This window comes from Brassica napus, chromosome C7, assembly GCF_020379485.1.
Source record: "Brassica napus cultivar Da-Ae chromosome C7, Da-Ae, whole genome shotgun sequence".
Lineage (NCBI taxonomy): Eukaryota > Viridiplantae > Streptophyta > Magnoliopsida > Brassicales > Brassicaceae > Brassica > Brassica napus.
In genome coordinates this window covers 23203371-23226439 of record NC_063450.1, presented here as the reverse complement: position 1 = coordinate 23226439, position 23069 = coordinate 23203371, and the positions used below count along the sequence as shown (strand labels likewise).

The 23069-nt window shown below is 37.3% G+C and overlaps 3 protein-coding genes and 1 pseudogene across 3 annotated transcripts; 2 read left to right on the top strand and 2 right to left on the bottom strand.

The window, feature by feature from the left end:
- Positions 1-2800: 2800 nt before the first annotated feature.
- Positions 2801-4285, top strand: BNAC07G10820D. The gene is made up of 3 exons (XM_022700697.2): positions 2801-3937; positions 4041-4109; positions 4196-4285. Exons 1-3 carry the CDS (start codon positions 3245-3247, stop codon positions 4208-4210), a joined length of 777 nt encoding a protein of 258 aa, XP_022556418.1. The 5' UTR covers positions 2801-3244; the 3' UTR covers positions 4211-4285.
- A 180-nt stretch (positions 4286-4465) lies between these two features.
- Positions 4466-16694, top strand: LOC106363372 (annotated as a pseudogene).
- Positions 16691-17068, bottom strand: LOC125590498 (secreted RxLR effector protein 161-like). The gene has a single exon (XM_048764082.1). The coding sequence runs from the start codon at positions 17066-17068 to the stop codon at positions 16691-16693; it is 378 nt and encodes a 125-aa protein (XP_048620039.1).
- Positions 17069-17711: 643 nt separating this feature from the next.
- LOC106363373 lies at positions 17712-18979 on the bottom strand. Its single transcript, XM_013803123.1, has 3 exons — positions 18902-18979; positions 18640-18809; positions 17712-18552 (listed from the first exon to the last, which is right to left on the bottom strand). Exons 1-3 carry the CDS (start codon positions 18977-18979, stop codon positions 17712-17714), a joined length of 1089 nt encoding a protein of 362 aa, XP_013658577.1.
- Between the last annotated feature and the right edge of the window lie 4090 nt (positions 18980-23069).

The following is a 23069-nucleotide window of genomic DNA, read 5'->3' as shown; positions in this document are numbered from 1 at the left end:
TGAGATGAAAGATCTCGGCCAGACAAAATATTGTCTAGGATTACAAATTGAGCATTCTCAAAAGGGTATATTTGTACACCAGTCTACATATACCAAACGAGTATTGAAACGCTTTAACATGGATAAAGCAACTCCTCTTAGCACCCCGATGGTCGTTAGATCACTTAATGTTGAAAATGATCCGTTTCGACCATCTGAGGAAAATGAAGAAATACTTGGTCCTGAAACTCCATACTTAAGTGCAATTGGAGCTCTTATGTATCTTGCAAATTGTACTCGACCTGACATATCTTTTGCCATTAATCTTTTAGCGAGATTCAGTTCGTCTCCTACGCGAAGACATTGGAATGGAGTTAAACATGTCTTTCGTTACCTTCAAGGAACAACTGATTTAGGCTTGTTTTATCCTAAAAGTTCAAAAGGTCAAATGATTGTTTTTGCGGATGCAGGTTATTTGTCAGATCCACACAAAGCTCGATCCCAGACAGGATATGTTTTTACAATTGGAGGCACCGCCATATCTTGGCGTTCTCAGAAGCAGACACTTGTTGCTACTTCTTCAAATCACGCTGAGATCATTGCACTCCATGAAGAAAGTAGAGAATGTGTATGGCTAAGATCAATAAGCCGACACATCTGTTTAAGCAGTGGGATTGACGAAAATACGGAGCCAACTATTCTATATGAAGATAACGCGGCATGTGTTGCTCAATCGAAGGAAGGATATATCAAAAGCGATAGAACCAAACATATGCCTCCGAAGTTCTTCTCATACACTCAAGAGCTCGAGAAGAATAAAGAGATTGAAGTAAGATATGTTCAATCATGCGACAATGCAGCTGACCTCTTCACAAAATCACTTCCGACTTCAGTATTCAGAAAACATGTCCATAACATTGGAATGCGTCATCAGAAGGATATATGACTGCTTATTCGAGGGGGAGCTTACATAGTTGTACTCTTTTTACCTTACTATGGTTTTTCCCATTGGGTTTTTCCTAGAAAGGTTTTTAACGAGGCAACAAAGACGTTAAGCGAGAATGGATAGTGACACCGGTCCCCAAGGGGGAGTGTTACGAAAGTCAAAAAAGGGGGGGAGGAGCCGATTATGTTGAAAATATAAAAATATGTGGGGTCCGCTGCACTATTTGCACAGTAAATTCTACTTCTATATAAACGATCGATTCGATCGTTTATAAATCATCATTCACTCTTATCTTCTCTCTATAATACACTCTTTCTATCAGTATTATAAATTCTACGGGTATAAATTTTGCCCTTATTTAAATTTTCGCGATACAATAAAATTCCAGTTCCTTTTATAACAGAAACATATTTTTTCAAAACTACAATAGACAACCTTTTTATGGAAGATTTCGTTGTTAAAGAATGTGAGAAGTTATTTCAAGTCGAAGAAAAACAAAATCAGTGTTTACTAAAAAGATTTTAATATGAAAACATCGACATCAAATTGTTCAATGTACAATTTATAGTCCAGGCATGAAATACTACCCACACATTGCGTTATGATAAGATAAAATACTGAAAAATCTACTATTTCAGATTTATCGGTTTATGTGATCAAGCGAATTGAATTATCTAATTCTTATTGCGAACAATCATGTATGTTTTACATCAGTATATAAGTCCACATAAAATTAATCGGTTGAGTTTCGATACACTGGATACTTTCAAAAAATTAGTCAGTTGGATCTCGATCAAACCAGACATTAATAACTCATTAGTGAATAAGGGTTATCTACCAAAAGTATAGTCAAAGTCATTTCTCTTGAAGTAATGGCGTATTCATCCACTTCTATATCGTATACATGTTTGATAAAAAAAGGGGTTATTTATACATGTTTAGGCTTAAAAAAAATGATAAATAAAATTTGTCATAATCAGCATTTTCCGAAAGTACCCTCACCATCATTGAGTATACAAAAACAAGACTGAATTCTCGGCATCCTTCACCGTATATATTGTATAAGCCGGAAAACCGGACTGATATAAAACGATAGAATAAAAGCGATGTTAAGGAAAATATACGAATGTATAAAGCGAATACAAGAACGATAAGAAATCGTATTCGCGAAGAGACATGGAGTCGAGATATGATCTCTTTCCTTAACTCAAAATATTCGCTCCGTTAGTGAGACGGAACTGTACGAATATAGAGTCCCAGGATAAAACCATGGCAGACGAATCACGCCTCACTCGTGATCGCCCTATCGAACTATAAACTCTACGAAACACTCTCGCAATATAGACTTACGCAGAAGGATTTTTGTTGGATTTTGATCTCGAAAAAATTGAGAAATGAAGGAAGAGGAGAGACGATATTTAAAGAGACGGAGACGACCCACTTCCCGCAACAGCTGCTGCACGTGGGCGAGAATCTCGCGGAGATCGAGGGAAGTTGAGTTCCGAAACTTCTTCCTCAAGACTCTCTCTTATCTCGTTTTAAAAATTTTCGAGAGGATAACATGCATGACGTTTTTATTTTCTAGACAAACTACTTGTCGTTTTAAATAAAATTGTATGCTGTTTTTTCTCGAAATAAATGGCAAAACATTGAGCTTAACTTGGTCCAAAAAGAATACTTCTTATCGGGCCAAAGGCCCTCCACCCAAGCCCAAGCCGAGCCGAGCCGAGCCGAGCCGAGCCGAGCCGGACGGCGGCGGCGGCGCGCGCGTGGGGAGCTCTCTCTTCCTCTGAGCCGTTTACACTCATATGACACAATGCCATATTTATACTGCTCTATGACTCTTGTATTCCCCGATGTGGGACAATTATTGGTTTTGTCATTTAGACAAAAGTTGCAGTGTTACATACACCAAGCTACCAACTTCTTAGAATCATTTCTTATTCAATATTAATCTGTTTTTGATGTGTGAATATACCAGGTTGTAGTGCTCATTACAAGCTTTACAACGAGCTGATGATCTGACCGGAATAGCCACCGGTGTAGCCGGAAATGTTACCGGAAAATCAGAAAACATCAGCTTCTAAATTCTTTGTAAAAACAGAGTTCCAACATATATAACAAAAAGCTGTGACCTCTCCGTGGCTGTATCGTTAACAAATAACAATAAACCAACCCGAGAAAAGAAAAAAAACACCACCGACGGTGAAACTTTCCGGCGAGAAAATCTTCAAGTTAAAAGAGGAGAGATAGATTGTTCGATATCGTTTGGGATTCTCGATCGGTTTAGAGAGGAAGAAGAAGAGAGTGCACCGATCAATGGTATTACGCGGTGAGATGACGACGGCGCCGAGGAGGAGAACAGAGCGACCGAAGAGTCTCCATAATTTCACGCTCCCGGACTTGAAGTGGGGGAGTCAGCGTCATCTCAAGTGCTCCAGGATCGATTCTTTGGGCAGCGGTTCCGGCGATCACCGACTCCGACGCCGATCTCCGCCTTTCAAACTCCCTGCTTCCTCCGTTTCGATCCCGTCTGAACACCGGAGGAGCATCAACAACCAGCGCCGCCTCGCACCGTTGGAAGACGAAGAAGAAGAAGGGATCGAGGAGTTCAGGGTGAAGATCATGTCGGATCTGAAGACGGTGAGGGATAAGATCACGCAATCGATGTTTAGGGAACACGCTCTCGAGGACGAAGAAGAAGAGGGTAACACCGACGAGTCCGGCCATGAGAAGGTTTCTCCGGCGAAGCCATGGAATCTGAGGAAAAGGAGAGCCGCGTGCAAGGAACCTGTTTCGGAGAAGATAGTGAATCCGTCGCCGCCGAGGGTGAAGGAGAGAGCCGGAGTGGTGGAAGCCGAGACGGCGGCGAAGGAGATTACGATGCGGCGGCCCAAGTTCTCCGTGAAGCTTACGAAGAAGGAGATCGAGGAGGATTTCATGGCGGCTCTTGGTCACCGACCACCGCGCCGGCCAAAGAAGCGGCCAAGAACCGTTCAGAAAAAACTCGACGTAAGTCTCGGATTGTTCAGTTTCTTGATTCATCTGATCTGATCTGATCTGTGATCGAAAGTTGATTTTTTTTTCTTTCTTGTTTGCTTTGCCATGGATACAGAGCTTGCATCCTGGGTTTTATCTTAGTGAAGTGACGCTTGATGCGTATAAGGTCCCAGAAGAAACCAAGGTATGATAATGATAATCATCTATCTTTTGAAAAGCATCAGCCTTTTGTAGTTTTTGAAAAGTTCTGAAAGTCTTTGCTTTTTAAAGAATATACACCGATGATGATGATGATGATGATGTAAAAGATTATGTAATTCAGTTGCCGTGAAGTTTCAAAGAGCTGTCAATCTTTTGAAATTGGGTCAAGTCTTGAAGCTCCCTTCCCTGTTCTGCTAATTTTTCGTTTTCTTAATCATTCTTTCTTCCCAACTTGTTCTGAATAAACTGTACAAAAAGCTATGGAGAATGTGTAGGTTCTGTTCCGGTTGATTAATTTATAATAACAGTTTCATTTCACAAAAAAAAAGAAGCTTTTCTTTGTTTCTGACTGATCACACTTCAAATCTTACACCAAGAACCAATAGCTTCAGAGATTGCTAGATCTCAGATTTTTCACATGCTCCATATATTGCTGAGAATCTTCTCATATGCTTGGGTGAAAAAACATTGATGCACCGACAGAGGAAACACACAAAATCTTTTGTGAGATTAGGTCAATAAAAAAAGACTCTGTCTTTTCATCTACCTATACGAGCAGTTACAGATCTAGGAACAGCTTAATGTGTGAAGAAGAGAGTTTTCTGGCTCAATGTTCTTTCAGATTGAGTCTTGTCCAAGGAGTGTTGTTTGGCTCACAGATCGTTGAACTTGAAAAGGTTGCAAGTATTTTTTTGATTCCTAGGAAAAGTTGAGACCAAATGCTTGTGTTGGGGACTTGAAACTTCTTTTCCCGCGTCGGTTTCGTTTCCGCTTTCCGGAGTTATGAGTGCTTTGACTCGTTCTTGCCGGTTAACTTCTTCCCAATTTGGTTTAACCTGATAGAAACCTGGTTAAGCAATCGCCGTGCTCGACTTGACTCTTTGAGAGTGGTTGATTCCGGTTGGCTCACCCTCAACAACTATGATGAATCTATGACCAAACTAACTATATAGTTTTTTTTGACCAAAAAACAAAAACTAACTATATAGTTTTAAGTTTATAGAGAAGAGCCACTTGAATTTGTGGGTATTTACGTAAGTAAGTATTAACTGTATGTATTTTCAGTTATATTCGTAGAAAACATCTACAGATACAGAAACCTTGAACTTTCAAATTAAATCCAAAAAACCTTGAACTCGTGTTTGAACCAACAAAAACTCAAACTTTCAAATGTTGGTCATTTTAACTCTCATTTTTTGTTGACTAGGCCATTTTAGAAATTTGTAAAGTCAACTGCTAAATATCTGTTATTTCGCTAAACGTCGTCGTTTTAAAAACTGATTAAACATTAATGAAATAATATAGTTTTACTTCTGTAAACATTTAAATCATCTTCCATTTCGCGAAACCTAAATTTTCTAATTTTCTAATTCTCTAATCTCTCAATCTTCTAATCTCTAAATCCCAAAACCATTAATAATGCAAAGGATGGCTAGGACGATGGGGTTACTTCGGGTTCTTCCTAGTGAGAGATATTAAGTGGAAAGTATTATGGAATCTACAATTGAACAACAAAATCAAGTCGGAGAAGAAGCTGATAATGAAGGTGATAGTGAGACTAATGAGAATGATAATGAGGCTTAGAATAATGGTATCAGTGTCGAAGAAGAATTTTTAAGTAGTATTTAAAATGGCGTCGCATAGCAAGTTAACAGACGTTTACGGTTTAATAGTTGATTTTCCGAGTTTCTAAATAGTCCAATCAACAAAAAATGAGAGCTAAAATGACCAACATTTAAAAGTTGGGGTATTTTTTTGACACAAACACAAGTCGAAAGTTTTTTGGGTTTTAATCTGAAAGTTTGGGTTTTTATTGGCAGTTTTCTCGTTATTTTTGTAATTTTGTATTCACCAATCCACTTTAATTTAAATGTTGATATATTGTTTACCGCTACTTCTATGATATAAAATTATTTTTTTGGTTAAAATATATTTATCAAATTGGAAGTAGAAAGAAAGAAACATAATACATTCTCTCTAGCGAGAAAGAAACAAAGGACCCTCAATACTACTCCTTTTGCTTCTTGTTAAGCTTGCCATTACTAAACTACCTAGTGGTCCACGATATAATAGCCATTCAAGACAGAACTAACTTCAACTCTTAGCTCTGAATTTTGTTTGTCCAGTCTTGGGTGGAATTAAATGATAAAGAACTATGAACGTTCAGAGGTTTTGGAAGAATTTGGTTATTGTTAAGTGGGACTAGAACATGACCCGCGCCCCCGCACGGATGTTCATTTTCGGTTTGAAATGCTATAATATTTATTATATGTTATTTAATTGTTATATTAAATATCTTATATTATATGGTTATATGTAAAAAATTAAATAATGAATTACATTAGTTATTTATATCTAAATGGTTGAAAAAGATTTTTGTTAATCACATAGTTTGTCTGTAGTAGTTTTTTAATTTTATAGTCAACAAAAGAAATATTTGATATATTTTTATACTCATTCACTTACATATTTTAAAATATTTTGTTTATATATTTAGAAATGCATGTCCATATTAGATTATTAACATTATTGAGTTACAGATAAAAAGTTGTATCAGATAATTAATGTATATTTGTAAATTCGAATTCCAATTTTTAAAAATATGTTCATGTAATAGATTAGATTAGATAATATATATAGTTAAAGCAATATATATTATTACTAAATGGGCTTTTTAATTGCTGGTTATAGACCAAAATATAACCAATAACTAATTGGGCTTTCCAATTATTTATGTTAAACCAAAAATAACAATAACAAAGCCTAGTTAGATGTTTAACAACTTTAAGAAGAAAAAAATCAGTTACACGATGAAATTAAAAAAAAAAACAAAACCTCGACAATTGAAAGAGAAGACTCTAGGGCTAAGAGGGAAATATTACAAAATTGCAGGATGAATTTCATACGATTTCAATGTGATATAGAACTAGAAGATGTAATGAATGGATTAATCGACTCTATCAAGGTACCAATGTATACTATGTTTAAACATTGCATTCTATACTCAGACGGTAACGAAACGTCTTTTTTGTCTCGAGTTGATAGGTTTCTTGATTGTGTCATAAATCAAGACATAGAAGAAGAAAATAAAAGGAAACTGTTGTGTTTTCAATGTCTCGGATCAAGGCAATGGCATTAACCAAAAGAATACAGGTAATAGATTATCACTTAATAGATTAACCAAAAGAATACAGCCTCTGTTTTGGCGAGGCTGACGTTTGGTTAGTTCTAATATCGGGACCTTGTTTTATGTGTGAAATATACCCATCTACTAATATTTGTTGTCGGAATCTTGTCAAGGTGAATGAAATTTACGGATCTTTAGATCACTTGCAGATGCGTGACTATCGAGGCTGACGTCTGTGGTGATGTTTCCTGATATAGTTCGGTTCATACTGTGTCGAGAAAGTGATAACAACAGATCCATAAACAGCAGAGGAAGAGGCCGACATGAAAAAAAAAGATAAGTATTCTATTACTCATATTTAGAAATTCCCAGTGAGTAGTACGATAAAAATTAGAACCGAATATATGGTATGCAGGTCATAGAATTCAATTTTTCAAAGATCTTAGACACATTGAAGCTCTTATACTCAAACTGCACAATGAATCTGACAACAGATAGTTTCAAACACCAGAAGGTTAGTAAATTGCTGATGTTAAGCTCGTAGATAGATTGAGTAATAGAATGATCATAAGCTCTTAGACATTGAGTAATAAGACATATAGTATTGTTCTTGTGAATTGTCAATAGTTATAGTTATTTGTTTTCTTTTGACTTTATAAATTGTTTGCTGTTTTCTGTTTGGATGATTGTGTTATGATCTACTAAAATAATAAAAACATCAACGTTTAAAATGACAAAAAAATGAAGCTGTTTGTTTATTTTAAAAAACCAGACAATAAGAAGAAAATTTTGATGTAAGTAGTAAATAAGTGTGTGAAGCGTACAAATAAAAATAAACACACAGTTTCAGAATATTTATTTTCAGAATAATATATAGATTTTACTCTAATTATTTTCCAGTTCTCAACATATGATTATATTTACACTTTTAGTTTTAATTATTTCCTATCATGTTAGGTTTACAAACGAAAATAAGAATTAAATACATTACTAAATAAAAAATCTACGTTATGAATATAACCTGATTTGCAACAATGAGTTCAGAAATCATCTTGATCTCAAGGTCATTCCAATCATCTTCTTGTAAAAGATCTCTCTCTTTTACCATTTTTCTTCTCAATAACAGCAAGAGAGAGTTCGTCTTCCATCAGCCTATACGTAAATGTAGACAATATCAATGCAAAAGTAAATATTAATATAACCTAAACGCTTATTTAGATGATGATAACTTACTTTTCCTTGAATTGTAATGCATGTTCCATTGTTGGATCAAGATAAATAATGGATGCATCAAATGCATTTGTTATTTGCACCTCACCTATTTACATTTAGATAGAATTGAGCACATAAAATATTTACAATATAAGTTCTGATCTAGTATGAATACACTTTTATAATAATACCTCTGTAGAAACTGATTTTGGCGAACCTGATCAAACAGATCAGTGGTTGTTCACGTTCAACATAAGCCTCCAATTGCTCATCATATTTTCACGTTCAATGCCTGTTCACGTTCAATGCCTATTCCATTGTTGGACCAAGGTTGTTCCAATCATCTTCTTGTAAAATATCTCTCTTTTACCATTTTTCTTCTCAATAACAGCAAGAGGGAGTTCGTCTTCCATCAACCTATACGTAAATGTAGACAATATCAATGCAAAAGTAACTATTAATATAACCTAAACGCTTATTTAGATGATGATAACTTACTTTTCCTTGAATTGTAATGCATGTTCCATTGTTGGATCAAGATAAATAATGGATGCATCAAATGCATTTGTTATTTGCACCTCACCTATTTACATTTAGATAGAATTGAGCACATAAAATATTTACAATATAAGTTCTGATCTAGTATGAATACACCTTTATAATAATACCTCTGTAGAAACTGATTTTGGTGAACCTGATCAAACAGATTAGTGGTTGTTCACGTTCAACATATGCCTCCAATTGCTCATCATATTTTTCCCACAAACACTGGAGAAATGATTGTTTGCGTTTTGAAACTTACATGTTCATTGATTAAAACCATCTAAAGAGTCTCTCCACCGAATGAAGTGTTTTGTTGCCAAGAATGTAGCAATTTCACTTGAGATCGTCATTTAGTCTTATATGGCTTCAAGTCTTTGACATGGTTGAGAATTGCATTGGTCATCATTTTTTTGCTTTGGTATTGATCGGAATGTGAATATTGTTTTTAACGTAGAAGTGTATATATAGATAAATAAGTGAAATTTTGATGATAATTAAATTTTAATTATTAATTAGAAAACTTGATGAGGAAATCGTATGTAGATAAAGAATATACTTAATGTATAGAATATTTTCCAAAGATTTTTGTGTTTAATTTTTCTATTTATTATGGTTCACGATTTTCTTCTATTTGTAGGGGGTTATTATGTTAAGTAATTAAGATATTTAAAGTTTTAGTGGAATAGTTAGTTGATATCTTAACAGTTTTTAATTGATATTACCTGAAAAATTGTTTCAATGATAGATGCAGAATCAATTGAATAAAATCTATTTAAATGTCGTATAACGTCCGAAACTTTCTTTAACAGTTTTCAACGTCCTTTTTATTAAAGGAGATCTATCCCATTTTATTGGCCTCATTTAAATGTTGTATAAAAACCGCAATGGGCTTTGTAGTGAGCTTTACGTGAAATGATGTAAGATTAATTAGCAAATTTTTTTTTAATAAAACCAGTGGCATAGAATCGTAAATAATAAGAAGAAGTAAGGGTTATTTCCCATTTGTACTTCACTTTTAATAGGATAGATTGGTTTCCTTTAGGAGCAAGTTATGATTAGGGTTTCAGGCTTCGTTAAGTTACATAAGCACGACTAGACAACTACTATTTCTATTCAAAAGTCGCCTTTCTCTTTCTCTTATCTTCTCTGCAACCTTCAAAACCCTAGTTCTGCTCCAATGTTACCAGCGCGTCCATGCGCGTCAGGCCGTCGGGAGCTCCCTTCCCCTTTAATCTGTCTTTGTCTTTGCTTCATGATCAAAACCCCTCTCCCATCGCTTTGTTTCCGGTCTCTGGTCAGGCGAATCTCCGTTTTCAATGAGCCGCGCGCGAGGATTTCGGCGAAGGTGGAGATCCGGCTTGCTCTGGAGTCGACGCGTGGTGCGTTGCAGGGGTTATGGTTGGTGGAGTCGGCTTTTTTTGGCTGAGAGAGAGGTCGTGTTTCCCTTTTAGATCTTCTCTCGAGGCCTCCATGTTCGTGGTGGTGAGTTGGCTCGCCGTTACGGTGAGGCAGTGGCGTCGTTGCTGCTCTTGTTGTGGTTTGTGTTTTCTTCGAGTGGAACCGGGAACCCTTACGGCGTCGTCGGGGTTTGTCTCCATCTGCGGTGAAACAAAGACAACTCAGAGATTGGTTCTCTCTGGAGGCGAGTCGAGGTTGGGTACGCTGGTGTTGGTTTTACTCAGTGTCCACAGTCGTCTATGGCTGTATATGGCTCGTGTTGGAGTGCCTAGTTGAGTCCTACACAGTCGTCTATGGCTGTTTCAAGCTCTCCTCGGCGCTACACTTGTCTTTCCGGCTTCATCATCATGTCATCAGTTCGAGGACTTCATTAGTTTAGCGGCCGCTTCTCTATTGGAGTCGAGCTCTCGTGCTTTATCTGTTGGTTCACTATTGACACAAGTGGATTAGTTTGCGAGTCACATTCTCCGTTTCTTCGGTTTTCGAAGACGGCAAGAGACGTCTCAGATTGGTCTTCCATGGCGGTGTCTCTGTTGTGTTCAGCTACCATCCCAGTACCGGTGAAGGATTGCTTGGTAGTGTAGCTGGCTGATTTGTGTGCGGGTCGTTAGAGCTCTCTTGTATTGGTGTGTGGCTTGGAGGTCAGGCGTATTTGGTGTACTGGTTCTGTGGCGGCAGTAGCGAGCTTCGGTTCGGTCGGAAGGCGGTTTCAAGCGCTGTGTGCTGCTGTGTACAAGTCAGCTTTGGTGGCATTAGCAAAGCTCTGGTATGTGTACCTGAAACTCTCCCTTATTTGTCGTTTGGAGCTTCATGTTTAGAGATGGTTGCAAGTATGGTGGAGTTCTTTGGGAGCTAGCTACTACGGAAACGACACAGAAAAGTCCCGGCATCCGAGGCAACGACGAGAACCTCACCTTTTTGTGATTATCGTTAACGGTTGAGAACGGTAACCAATTCTAAAGAATTACGAAAAGCGGATTAGCGGAACGTGCCAGGTTTAGTGGGTTGACAAAACTAATTTCTGTAATAGTTTGATTTTGGGAATTTTGTACAAAATTTGCTTGTAACCGGATCTAAAATTCCCGTTTATACGGGTTGATTTAATATATGGAGTATAAGTATTTAAAAAAAAAAAGAGTTACATAAGCACGAGCTTCCCAGGACATGTAGACTCATCGAGCTTAATTCCAGATGAAACCATCCTTCTAACCATCTCCAACACCTCCTGATACATCACTTGATGAATATAACAAGAAATCATAGCATTCTCGTCCATCACCTCGAGCAACTCTTACGCTGAGTAAAAAACAACCATTCTTTACATAACCAGAGACCTCTCATCTTTCTTAGGGATCTCTGATCAAACACTTCTCTTGCTGAATGTAAAATTGAAGATAGAGTACACAAAGAAGCACATTTCAAAAAGACAGAGAGACCAGAGCATTCTAAATGGAAGTGACAGAACCAGCGGCAGATGTCAGAGCTGAGAGCTGCAACATGAAACTGCACGCAGTCTTTATCCTCTTCGACAACAAGCCCCAATCACGCAGGAACACTCGCGAAATTGAAGTTGTCAGGTTTGAATCCTTCGTGCTTCATCAAATCCAACCAACCGAACAGAAACCGATTCGAACCGAACCAAAATCTATTTCAAACCATTCGGTTGAAGATTTCCTAGCCCGAATGGTTCGATTTTAAACCGAACTGAACCGAAAAACCGATGTGTTTTTGTAATTATTTAAATTAAAAATATAAAACCGATGTGTTTTTGTAATTATTTAAATTAAAAATATTAGTAATACCAATTACTAAAATTCTAATACCATACCACATATTTTCTATTTTTCATTTATTAACATATATTCTTCTAACCGACTATGTAATCATTAAAATATTTGATTTAAAAAAATAGAAAAGTCTGTATCTTTATATTCTTATATATGTAAACATGAATGTTAAATGTAAACCTAAAACCTAAAGCAAATTTTATTAAAAGCAAAAATTCTTTTCCACAGCGCCACATGGAAGATGATTCATTGCAAAATTTTTAATAATGATATAAAAGACATTACTAATGATGTCGGTTTTTTTTTAGTTAACTTTCATTTGTTTTAATTCTTATATATTTTTGTGACTTTTTAAATGGTTTTTTTCAATTTTATATTGAAATTAATTCACATAGTTTATGTATACATAATATATGCCTGACTAAGAAGAACCAAAATAATCTGATCCAAAAAATAAATCCAACCGAACCGAATACAAACCGAACCGAACATAAACCGAACCGAACCAAACCAAACTAACTATGGTTTATTTTAATTGGAAAAATACTATAACCGAACTAACCAAACCGAACCGAACCGAGCCGAATCGAGAAAATAACCGAAGTACGGTTGCATTTCATGTTTTTTGTGGTTCGGTTCTTTTTTCAAAACTGTACTAATCTGGCTCCTTATATATATAGCCATCTTCGGTTAAAATGAAACCAAAGAGTCTATCAATCCGGTTTAGAACAAAACCAAAGAGTCTATCAATTCGGTTTAGAATAAAACCGGACAAAAAAGTAACGTCTTGTCCACGCCATTAAACCCTAGAGAAGTCTCCTTTATTTTCAGTTACTTTTTGACTGTTTGTTTCGGCGCCATGGCTCCCAAAGACGATAACTCCGAGGAATCTGTTAAGCTTGTCCTCAGCACCGGTTTGGAATGAGATATATTCTTGTTAAGCTAATCTCAATTTCAAGTTAGCAACATGAATTTTCGCCTTTTTGTTTTGTTTTGCTTTGTTTTGTTTTGTATAAAAGCTAAATTGCCTAGAATGCTTGTCAATGCTAGAAAGAAACTTATTGAATGTTAAATCCTCCTTTCAATTATGTTTAACAAATCAATACTACTGAGTTCCCGGCAAATGCTCTTGTGCATCGTCCTACATTGCTAAATTACATTATCTCCTCTAAGGTTAGCATATGGCTCCTTCATTAATAGTCCCTGCAGCTGAAATGTTATCAGTCAGAGCTGCCCTTTCTTGGCTTAGGTTCTGCTTTGTCAATGGAACACTGGAGAATGTTGTTTTGATTTTCTCTGTATTATGAATCTGCAGATTAAAACTTGAGTCCAATAGGCTGCTGCAGTTACGTTTTATAAGAGAACTGGTCCTGAGGACTTCAGGTTAAATGAATGTTACGAGGCTTGTAGTATTGGCAGGAGCTTTTACGTATACAGGCAGTGAAACAAAAGTCATCACTACTTGCATAGAAGAATATTTCTCCCCCATTCTGTTTTGATTGTATGCTTTGCAGTTCACACCTCATCCTCATGCTGGTGACAAGTGGTGCATCTATCCGAGCTACTATTTTACCGACTACACTGTTGGCTCTGTCGAGAGTATAACACAATTGGGGTGTCCCTGTCTATGTCTTTGGCTTTGTTTGGCTTTCGGCAGCATTATATGGAACATTTTTCTGTTTTCCTGATCGTTCTTTTTGGCAAATCAGTATTGCTAATGTATAGAAACGGACATTTACTCTTTTCAATCAGTACTATTTACTACTTTAGTTTTGAATATGTGATTCACCTGTGACTTAATGTGCTTCCTTCCGTTTGCAGATACGGTTTCTCAATCAAGAGCACCAACGTTAGTCTTTGATGATGAAAATGAAACCATTAGTGAGATTCATGCAGCGTATGACCCTGAGAAAGTGATAAAGCCAAAGGTTCTTTTCACCCAGGACCGATCCATAAGATAAATAGAGTAATCAATTGCTTAAGGGCCGAAACATTATGTGAGAACCTAAATTTGAGTATATTTAATCGGCACTGAGTCCACCGACATAAACATTTTGTTGGTCAACGGTCAACGGTCAACACTTTAAAACAGTAAATGAAAACTTTGTTTGACACGCACGTTGTGCAACAGTTAAATAGTTTCTTGAGCTTGTTTCTAAGTGAATGGTAAAAAATGTTGTTTAGTTCTCATCTTTCAAATGTGTAGTCTACGTAAAAGTAAGACAGATCTAGGGTTTTCTCTCCCAGAGCCGACTCCCGAAGCAACGTCGCACGCCGTCTTTCTTGACGCCGGTAAAGCTTTTGGCCGCTGGCGTCGGGTCTTCTTCTCTGTCGCTTGCTTTGCTCTGTTCTGGTTCTATTTTTTCGTCCTCTTCAGTTGCTGGAATCGTGTTCCTGCTGTCTCCTACAACTCTGCTCCGTCTTGTCATCTCGTTTCCGCTTCTCTTACCCCACTCTAGACCACAGCCTCTCATACTCCCCTGTGTGTCGCCTCCTCCTCCCTTGGTTCACTCCGTCTCACCGCCTCCCCTGTTTCTTGCCGGCTCACCGTCTCTTCCCCAGTTCATCTCCATGTGACCACTCATCCGCTCAGAATGAGAAGAAGTGCTAAAGCTCTTTATACTAGTTCTGCTCGCCTCTCTGAAACTGCAGAGCCAACGTTTGAGTTTCAGTCTGAGCCCCCGCTTCTCACCGCCATCAATGTCCATCATATTCCACCTCTCGACGCCGCTCCTTTCTGTAAAAGCATAACCACCAAATCTACTCATCCCGGGGGTAGACTCGCCAGATCTGGGGGTTTATGCGTATCTGAAGCGTCTCCTTCCCTCCGTTCCGTCTCGTGGCCATCTCAATTCTGTGAAATACTGTTATGTATTCTCTCAGAGAGCTTAACCCCGACAGATTTCTTGATTTGAGTTTTCGAAATGTTGCAATAGGAGTGTGGTTTAGCTCAGGTCTCGACGAGAGCTATGTATCCCGATACGGTAATATCGGAGTTCACTTTCTCAGCTGGAGCTTAGTTTGCACTCCCTCATGGTTGATCTTCAGGAACATCGCCTCACCTCTGCCGCGTCGCCTCTGTATCCCAATCCCTTTCGAGAGCCGCTGGTACTCAACCGACACATGCTTTGGTCTGAACCAAGACTATTTATGGAGCTTAAACTTGCAGATTGTTATAAACTTGAGCCATTATTCCTTCTCCGAAGCATCATGTCTGTTTGCAGTCAGCCATCGCGCCTCAGTGCAAAGGGTTCACCTAGCCTAAAACCGTGATGTTGTGCTTAAATTGCCATTCCATCACATGCCAGTAGAGTTTTTATTAGCTCTCATTTTGTCACTGGCGCTATTCGGTTTCAAGGTCTATCATATTTGTTCGTCAGCGCAAAATCTAGGACTTTTATACTCTCCGGTTCTGTTGAGATTTACCTAGTCTCTTCGTGGAACCTCGATGTTGGAGCTAGAGCTGTTCATGCTCGTTCCAGATCCTTCCAAACTTTGCCGTTTGGTATAATCAACGTCGGGTTTGACCACTTCATGCTCGTGATAGTAACCTATTCATAGATACATCTCATGCTTCCCACGGTTCTCCAATGGATGAGCAAGACTCTCTTATTTAGCTTTGTTATCACATGTTTTATGTTCTGTTTTATGATGTTCATCAAACCGTCGAGGATCCCTCCGGTTCTTATCTTGTTACCGTTGAGCTTAGCTCCGAATGTAATGGTTTAAAATCTTTTAGATTTTATATAATCGTATGTGTTACAAAACAAAAAAAATATCATCTTTCAAACGATGTTTATATTACTAGCGCAAAAACTTTCCGATAGCTCTTCTACCAGATTAAACAAAGAGAGAGAAAATTTCATATCTATAGGCATGTGATTTTGATTTACTGCAAAACCGAAAATGCACTACTTTAAATCTCTTAGGAAACAAATAATTTCTAAGAACAACTTTTCTTATTAGGTTTAGAAACAAATCAAAACTAAAGCTCTCAATGTTTCACTTTTAGATCTTCTAGAACACCTCTCCATTATACCTATATTTATATGAAAGATAATTCTCTTTAACATGTGGGATATGAAAAACACAAACCTAACCTAAATAGAAACTTCCTTTTCCTATTTTTAGGTTTCCTTATTTTGTGTATCTTAACATATAAAACATCTAATAATATGTTAAGTTTCCACAAACTTGGAATTATCCAACATTCACCCCCTTATTTCCAACTTGAATTAGGGAGATCAATTTCCTGAACTCCGATTAAGCTCCTCATTTGCTTGAACATAATCCTTGCTAATAGCTTGGTAAGGATGTCGGCCTTCTGCTCAACACCTGGCACATGCTCCACTTTGATCTGTCCATTCTCCACACACTCATGAATGAAGTGATACTTCTTGAGTACATGCTTACTCCTTCCATGGAAAACTGGATTCTTTAGAGCAATGGCTGATTTTTTGTGATCCTAAGCTTGACCTTCTTGCCTTCTTTGCTTAGTATCTCACTCAACAACTCCTTGATCCATATAGCTTGCTTTGCAGCTTCTGTTGCTGCCATGAACTCTGCTTCACATGATGACAATGAAACCGTCTGCTGCTTCTGCGACGTCGAAGTGATTATTGATGAACCGTAGTAGAATGCATGTCCTGACGTGCTCCTCCCGTCATCGAGATCAATGTTGTGACTGCTGTCACTATAACCAACGACACTCCTTGACCCATGTCCCTTCAAGAACAGACCGAAGTTTGTTGTTACTTTCACATACGGCAATATGTGTTTGATGGCTTGTCCGTGAGAGTCTCTTGGATTGTGCATATATCTGCTAAAAACACCCTATGATTCTTCTGAACTCGGTAGCATCTATCTCTCATTCATCTTCAGCTTTTGAAATCTTCAAATTCGCCTCCAATGGAATTTGAGTTGCGTTACACACTTCCATCTTTTTGTCACCCAGGATCTCTTGAGCATACCTCTCTTGCTTTATTCTGATTCCGTCTGCTCCTTGAATCACCTCTATGCCAAGATAGTACGTTACCTTACCTAGATCTGACATCTCGAACTTCTTAGACATCTCCTCCTTGAATTGCCTAATCACCTTAAGCGAAGTTCCTGTCATAAATAGATCATCAACGTAGATAGCTATGATCAAGATGTCTTCTCCTTTAGTCTTGCAGTACACTGATGGTTCATTCGTGCACTTCTCAAATCTCATCTCCTTGAGAACATGATCAAGTTTCACATTCCATGCCCTAGGTGCCTGGCGTAACACATGCAACTTCTTGTGTAACACACAAACTCGATCTTCTTCTTCTTTCTTCTCATAACCAGTCGGTCTATCTACAAGCTCCCATATCTTGTTTCTTGTGATAGATTTCAACTCGCCTGCCATAGCTTCAACCCAATTTTCTTCACAAACTAGATTAAGCTCATCTAAGGCAAACTCTCCTCCTCTATCGGTTCATCCTAGATTGAACTTAGCTGAGGCAACCTCTCCTCCTCTATCTGTGCAACCTAGATTGAACTTAGTTGGGGCAAAATCGCCTCTTCTATTGGTGTGAAATCTTTTGAACCTATAGAATGCCTCACGATTATCTGTTGGCGTTGGTGGTGCGATTCGTCCACACAAATCTCCAATCAATAATCCCAATGGCTTTGATGTACGAACCATGGCCTTAGTCGGGAATGAGTGTCTGATTTGCTTCCCTGCGAGACATGTGTCACACACGGCTTCTCTGTGTGTTACACTCGGGAATGAGAGACATGTGTCACACACGGCTTCTCCGTGTGTTACACTCGAGAACGAGTGTATAATATGCTTCTCTGCTAGACATGCGTCACACACGCCTTCTTCGTGTGTTACGCACGATATTCCTACGACCATCTCCTTTCTTACAATGTTGTTCATCACTCCATAGCTTATATATCCTAGTCGAGCATGCCACCTCCATGTAGCATCTTTGTCCCTGACATGTAAACACTCCGGGTAGCTTATCTCCATAGGGGTCTTGTAGAGATGGTTTGGAGATCTTGTCACACGAACTAGTAACCTTCCATGTGAATCTATGAGCGTTAAGTAGACATCTTTCATGTTAACCTCACATCCGTTTTTTGTTGCTTGCCCAAGACACAATATATTGTGCTTCAGGTCGGGTATGTAGTCTATGTCTTTGAGTGTCTTCTTCTCTCCAGTCTTGCACACAAAGGTAAGCACACCCTTCTCTCCAGTCTTGCACACAAAGGTAACCACACCCTTCTCTCCAGTCTTGCACACAAATGTCGACGCACGATCCATCACCAAACTTCACCCCTCCTTTGGTGTTGAGATTCAAACTAAAAAAAACTCCTTATTTCTCGTCATGTGATTACTCGATCCATTATCCAGATACCAGACACCTGCATTACCTTTGTCGATATCAAGATTCTTTGGAATCACCTTATCTTCGTTCAAAAACACCACCTCGTGTACATAGAGTGCATCAGCCTCTTCTGTCTCGTTTAGGTTGGTTTCTTGATTCTTCTCTGTTTTCTCAGGACAAACAGTTGCATAGTGACCAGGCTTGTCACATCTCCAACATATCAGGTTTGAACGATTCTTCTTCGAGTTGTTATCTTCGGTGTGTGACGCACGGTTTTGGTTGTGTGACCTACCTCGACCTCTACCTCTATCGTTCCGTCCTCTTCTTCTACCACGGGAATTCTCATAGCCCCTCTGACTATGCTCTTCATTGTTCGAAAACATCAGCTTCCCTTGGTCTTCCCTTAAGCCTTCCAACTATATCCTCGAAACCCGTCTTGTTGAGGTCTAGCACTTGCTCAAGCGACGCTACGATCTGGATGCACTTGTGTCTCGGAAGACCCTTCAAGAACTTCTTGACCATCTTGGATTCTTCTATGTTTTCTCCCAACGAGGTTGCTTTGGATGATAGGCCCGATATCTTCCCCGCGAAGTCATTGACCGTATCTGAATCATCCATCTTCAACCTATCAAACTCTGTCATCAACGTCTGAAGTCTCGCCTCCCTTACACGATCAGCTCCAAGGTGTCGCGGCTTGATGGCATTCCAGAACTCTTTTGATGCGGTTTGTTCTCCCACTTGGAGAATCAAAGTCTCGGGAACAGATTGGAACAAAAGAGCTATCGCAACATCGCTCGTATTTTGGTCATTTGAACAAGGTTCGATCATGTCCCACACTTCATGAACACAAAGTAGAACCTTCATCCTCATCGACCAAACTGTGTAGTTTGTCGATGTCAACATCGGACATTGGATGGATGCAGATCCAAGGTCCATCGTGCATGGAGCCCTAGTCACATCCGCCATCTTGCTTACGTGGTCTCTTGTTCACAAGCACCAGGATCTAAAGCTACAACATAAGCTTAGATCGAGTCTCCAACCTGAGGCTCTGATAACAATTCAAATCTCTTAGGAAACAAATAATTTACAAGAACAACTTTTCTTATTAGCTTTATAATTTACTCAAAACTAAAGCTCTCAATGTTTCACTCTTATATCTTATAGAAAATCTCTTCATTAGACATATATTTATATGAAAGACAATTTCCTTTAACATGTGAGATATGAAAAACACAAGCCTAACCTAAATAGATACTTTATTTCCTATTTCTTGGTTTTCTTATTGTGTTCATCTTAACATATTAAACATCTAATAATATGTTAAGTTTTCACGAGTTTGGAATTATACAACGCTGCTTCAATGGGATTGTGATAGCCACTGATAGGTTTCAACGTGCGCTGCTTCTCCTTCTGCGCATCATTCAATTTTGCTATCCTCTTCAGTCTTGACCACTCTAAAACTTTACTATTGGTTTTAACTCTTCTGAGTTCCTATGGAAGTACAATCCTACCTGCATGTGAATATTTAGACATGGAATCAAAAAGTTGTAAAGTAAGAAGATCGAATATTAAGGATTAAGGAATAAGGTGCTTTAAGGATAAGGACAGTTTCAGGATATGAGTATATGATGTAAAGTTGAGTAGAATGCGCTATCATCTTTTTCATTTTGGTATATTATTACAAATGTTATTTTTCTTTTGATTAAAGAGATGTCACCAATGTTTCGGATATATATTTGTATTACATAATTTTAGCATGATAATTCACTTGATTTAGTAAACTGGTTTTATTTGTTAAATAATTTGGAAAAAATTCTAAATACATCAACGAATTTTCAGAGTCCGCTTTATCATATGGACACGAAATATTTCAATGGGACCGACTTATATAAAAGTCCCACTTAACAATAAATTCATTTTCTATATTAATTTATGGAAATATATATATTTTATATGTTAACTAAGTGATATTGGCTTAGTGGTAAAAGAGTTTCAGTCGGAGCTTCCGCTCTGGGTTCGATTTCTCTTAGCCACTCACTCATAGACGTTTTAAGTGGCAAGAAAACCCAAATTTCTATGAACCTCTTGGTGATTAGTCTTTGGGCCTAAAAATCTTTGGGATCACACCAAAGTTATCAAATATATATATATATGTTAATATGTGGAAAAATGAAGTTTTATGGACAAACATCGGGGTCTGATTTTATGCTTTTGACTATTTGTAATGCTCTCAAAATTTTCTGTACATGTGGTTCAATAAAAAACACGTTTAAAAAAATAAGCATGTGTTCGTCCAAATATGTCAAAAATATAGCTAGGTAATGTGAAGCTGCATGCCGGTCCTCGACAAAGCTAAATAAATCATCGGCCTTACTTCCTCAAATTTTTTGAAAAAAACTACATATACATAAGTCCAAAAATAAATTCTAGTTCCTCAAATTTGTAAAAAAGAAAATTTAGTTGAAATATTTAATAAATCGCCTATAATCTTATAAATCTCAAGGCCGGCCCTAAAGAATGTGTAATGTTTTGTTGTTATGGGTTTATACTCAAGGTCTCATTGAGTGAATCGATGCCATAAAATCACTGTTGCATGAACTACTTACAGCTTAGAATTTACTAATTAAGGTAATTCTTATGTTGATAATGACAAGTCACAACATTTTTCGTTGGTCACTAAGTTACTATTCCAACAAAAACATACGACTCTATAACAACAACAACATCTGCTTGAACAACTTTGACCACCTAACAGTTTATATGGCCAATGTTTCTCCAATTTCCAATTTTGTTGGGTTCCCCGGAATACACGTTCATGATTTTGTAGTAGACAAAAATGGGTGGAGATGGTGATATAAGGGAGAGAATGATGACAAAAATAACGATGGCTATCTAAGTATCTAGACAGGTTTTTGTAACACGTTTTTTTTTTCTATTTTTTTTACTACAACTGCTATAGAAGATAATTCATAAAGAAAAAGAAGTTTGTGTACAAATGTTTAAAGTCAAGTCGTTTTGCCAAGTAACTAAGTAGAGGAAAGGAATAAAACTACTTGTAATTTTTTAGCTATTTCATACTAAGCGAATATGAGATCTGGTTTCAGTAGGTGTTCCTCCTTTACGTCCTTGTGTTTAGTGAATGTAAAGAAACCCTCGGGTGAAAGTGCTTCGTCTTGCTTTTAAATTGATTAACCCCTTTAACGAACAAAAAATAAGAATTATTTGTAATATTTAATCATACAGAAGTGGTCTAGTGGTAGATAAATTTTGAAAAGTTAATCGGTTCGGGTTCGAAGTAGTCTCACGACACAAAACATGTGTGGTCACGCGTGAAATTATGTTCCGAGTCTCATTTGAATACTCGGGTAAATGACCTATCCATAGACTATACTTTTTCTAGGAGATTATTCTAGCCATAGGTCCGAAATACCATAAAAAATTATAATAATTTTCCATATATTTACAAAACGCCCCACTGCTCCATGTATATGAATGGTTCATTCCGAGTAATTTTGCTGGCAATATATCCAAAAAATTGATATGTGAAGACTTGACCTATAAAATACGGCTTGGAGCAGCGCGTATAAGTCTCTTCCTACGGGTTGGACATCTCCGACCCAAACCTATTTTTCCTCAATAATTTTCGCTAAAATAGTGTAATTTTGTTATAGAGTAAGTTTTGCTCCAATGGTTTACTCTATAATAGAGTTATTCTGTTAGACAATTTCCAATGGTTCACCTTATTTTTTTACTCTAAAATAGAATAACTCTATAATATAATTGTGATATACTCCAATAGTACTCTATTTTAGAGTAAAAAAATAGAAATGATGAACAAAAAGCAATTTAATATATATATATATATATATATAGAGTAAACTCATTTTTATTCTATTATAAAGTGAAAAATAGAGTATCATTAGAGTATTTTTACTTTAAACTCTATTTTAGAATGAAAAATAGATTGGAGTTGGAGATGCCTTTATAGAAGAAAAAATAGAGGGATATCAATTTTTCACTCCAAATATAGAGTAAGAAAGTGAAATCTCTCTATTTTTTCTCTATGATAAAGTAATTCTATTATAAAGTACACCATTGGAGCAAAACTTACTCTATAATATAGTTATATTATTTTAGTGAGAATTATAGAGAAAAAAATAGGTTTGAGTTGGAGATGGTCTAAGACCGTTCGCATAATGTGTTGCAAGACACACACACATATATATAAATTTTTGTTTTCTATTTATCTTATAGAAATGTGATCCATACAAAACTTGAATTATTGGAGGTGAGAAGGAGACAAAGCATGCAAAACCCTTCATCTCTGTCAAAAGTATGTATGTACTCTTGCCTTCCTGACCTCGAAAAAACGGTTTAAAAATTTATTCTAACTTTATAATGCCTTTTGAGTCCAAATCATTCTAAAGTTTCCATGAACTGACCTCCAAAAATATGAACGT

Excerpts from the sequence above, each read along its gene's own strand:
- BNAC07G10820D (XM_022700697.2), top strand. The coding sequence starts at position 3,245 with ATGGTATTACGCGGTGAGATGACGACGGCGCCGAGGAGGAGAACAGAG. Across the intron at positions 3,938-4,040 it reads CCGTTCAGAAAAAACTCGAC|AGCTTGCATCCTGGGTTTTA; the intron begins GTAAGTCTCGGA and ends CCATGGATACAG.
- LOC125590498 (XM_048764082.1), bottom strand. The coding sequence starts at position 17,068 with ATGCACAATCCAAGAGACTCTCACGGACAAGCCATCAAACACATATTG.
- LOC106363373 (XM_013803123.1), bottom strand. The coding sequence starts at position 18,979 with ATGAAGAGCATAGTCAGAGGGGCTATGAGAATTCCCGTGGTAGAAGAA. Across the intron at positions 18,810-18,901 it reads CGATAGAGGTAGAGGTCGAG|CCTGGTCACTATGCAACTGT; the intron begins GTAGGTCACACA and ends AGATGTGACAAG. Across the intron at positions 18,553-18,639 it reads AAAGGTAATGCAGGTGTCTG|TTTGGTGATGGATCGTGCGT; the intron begins GTATCTGGATAA and ends GGAGGGGTGAAG.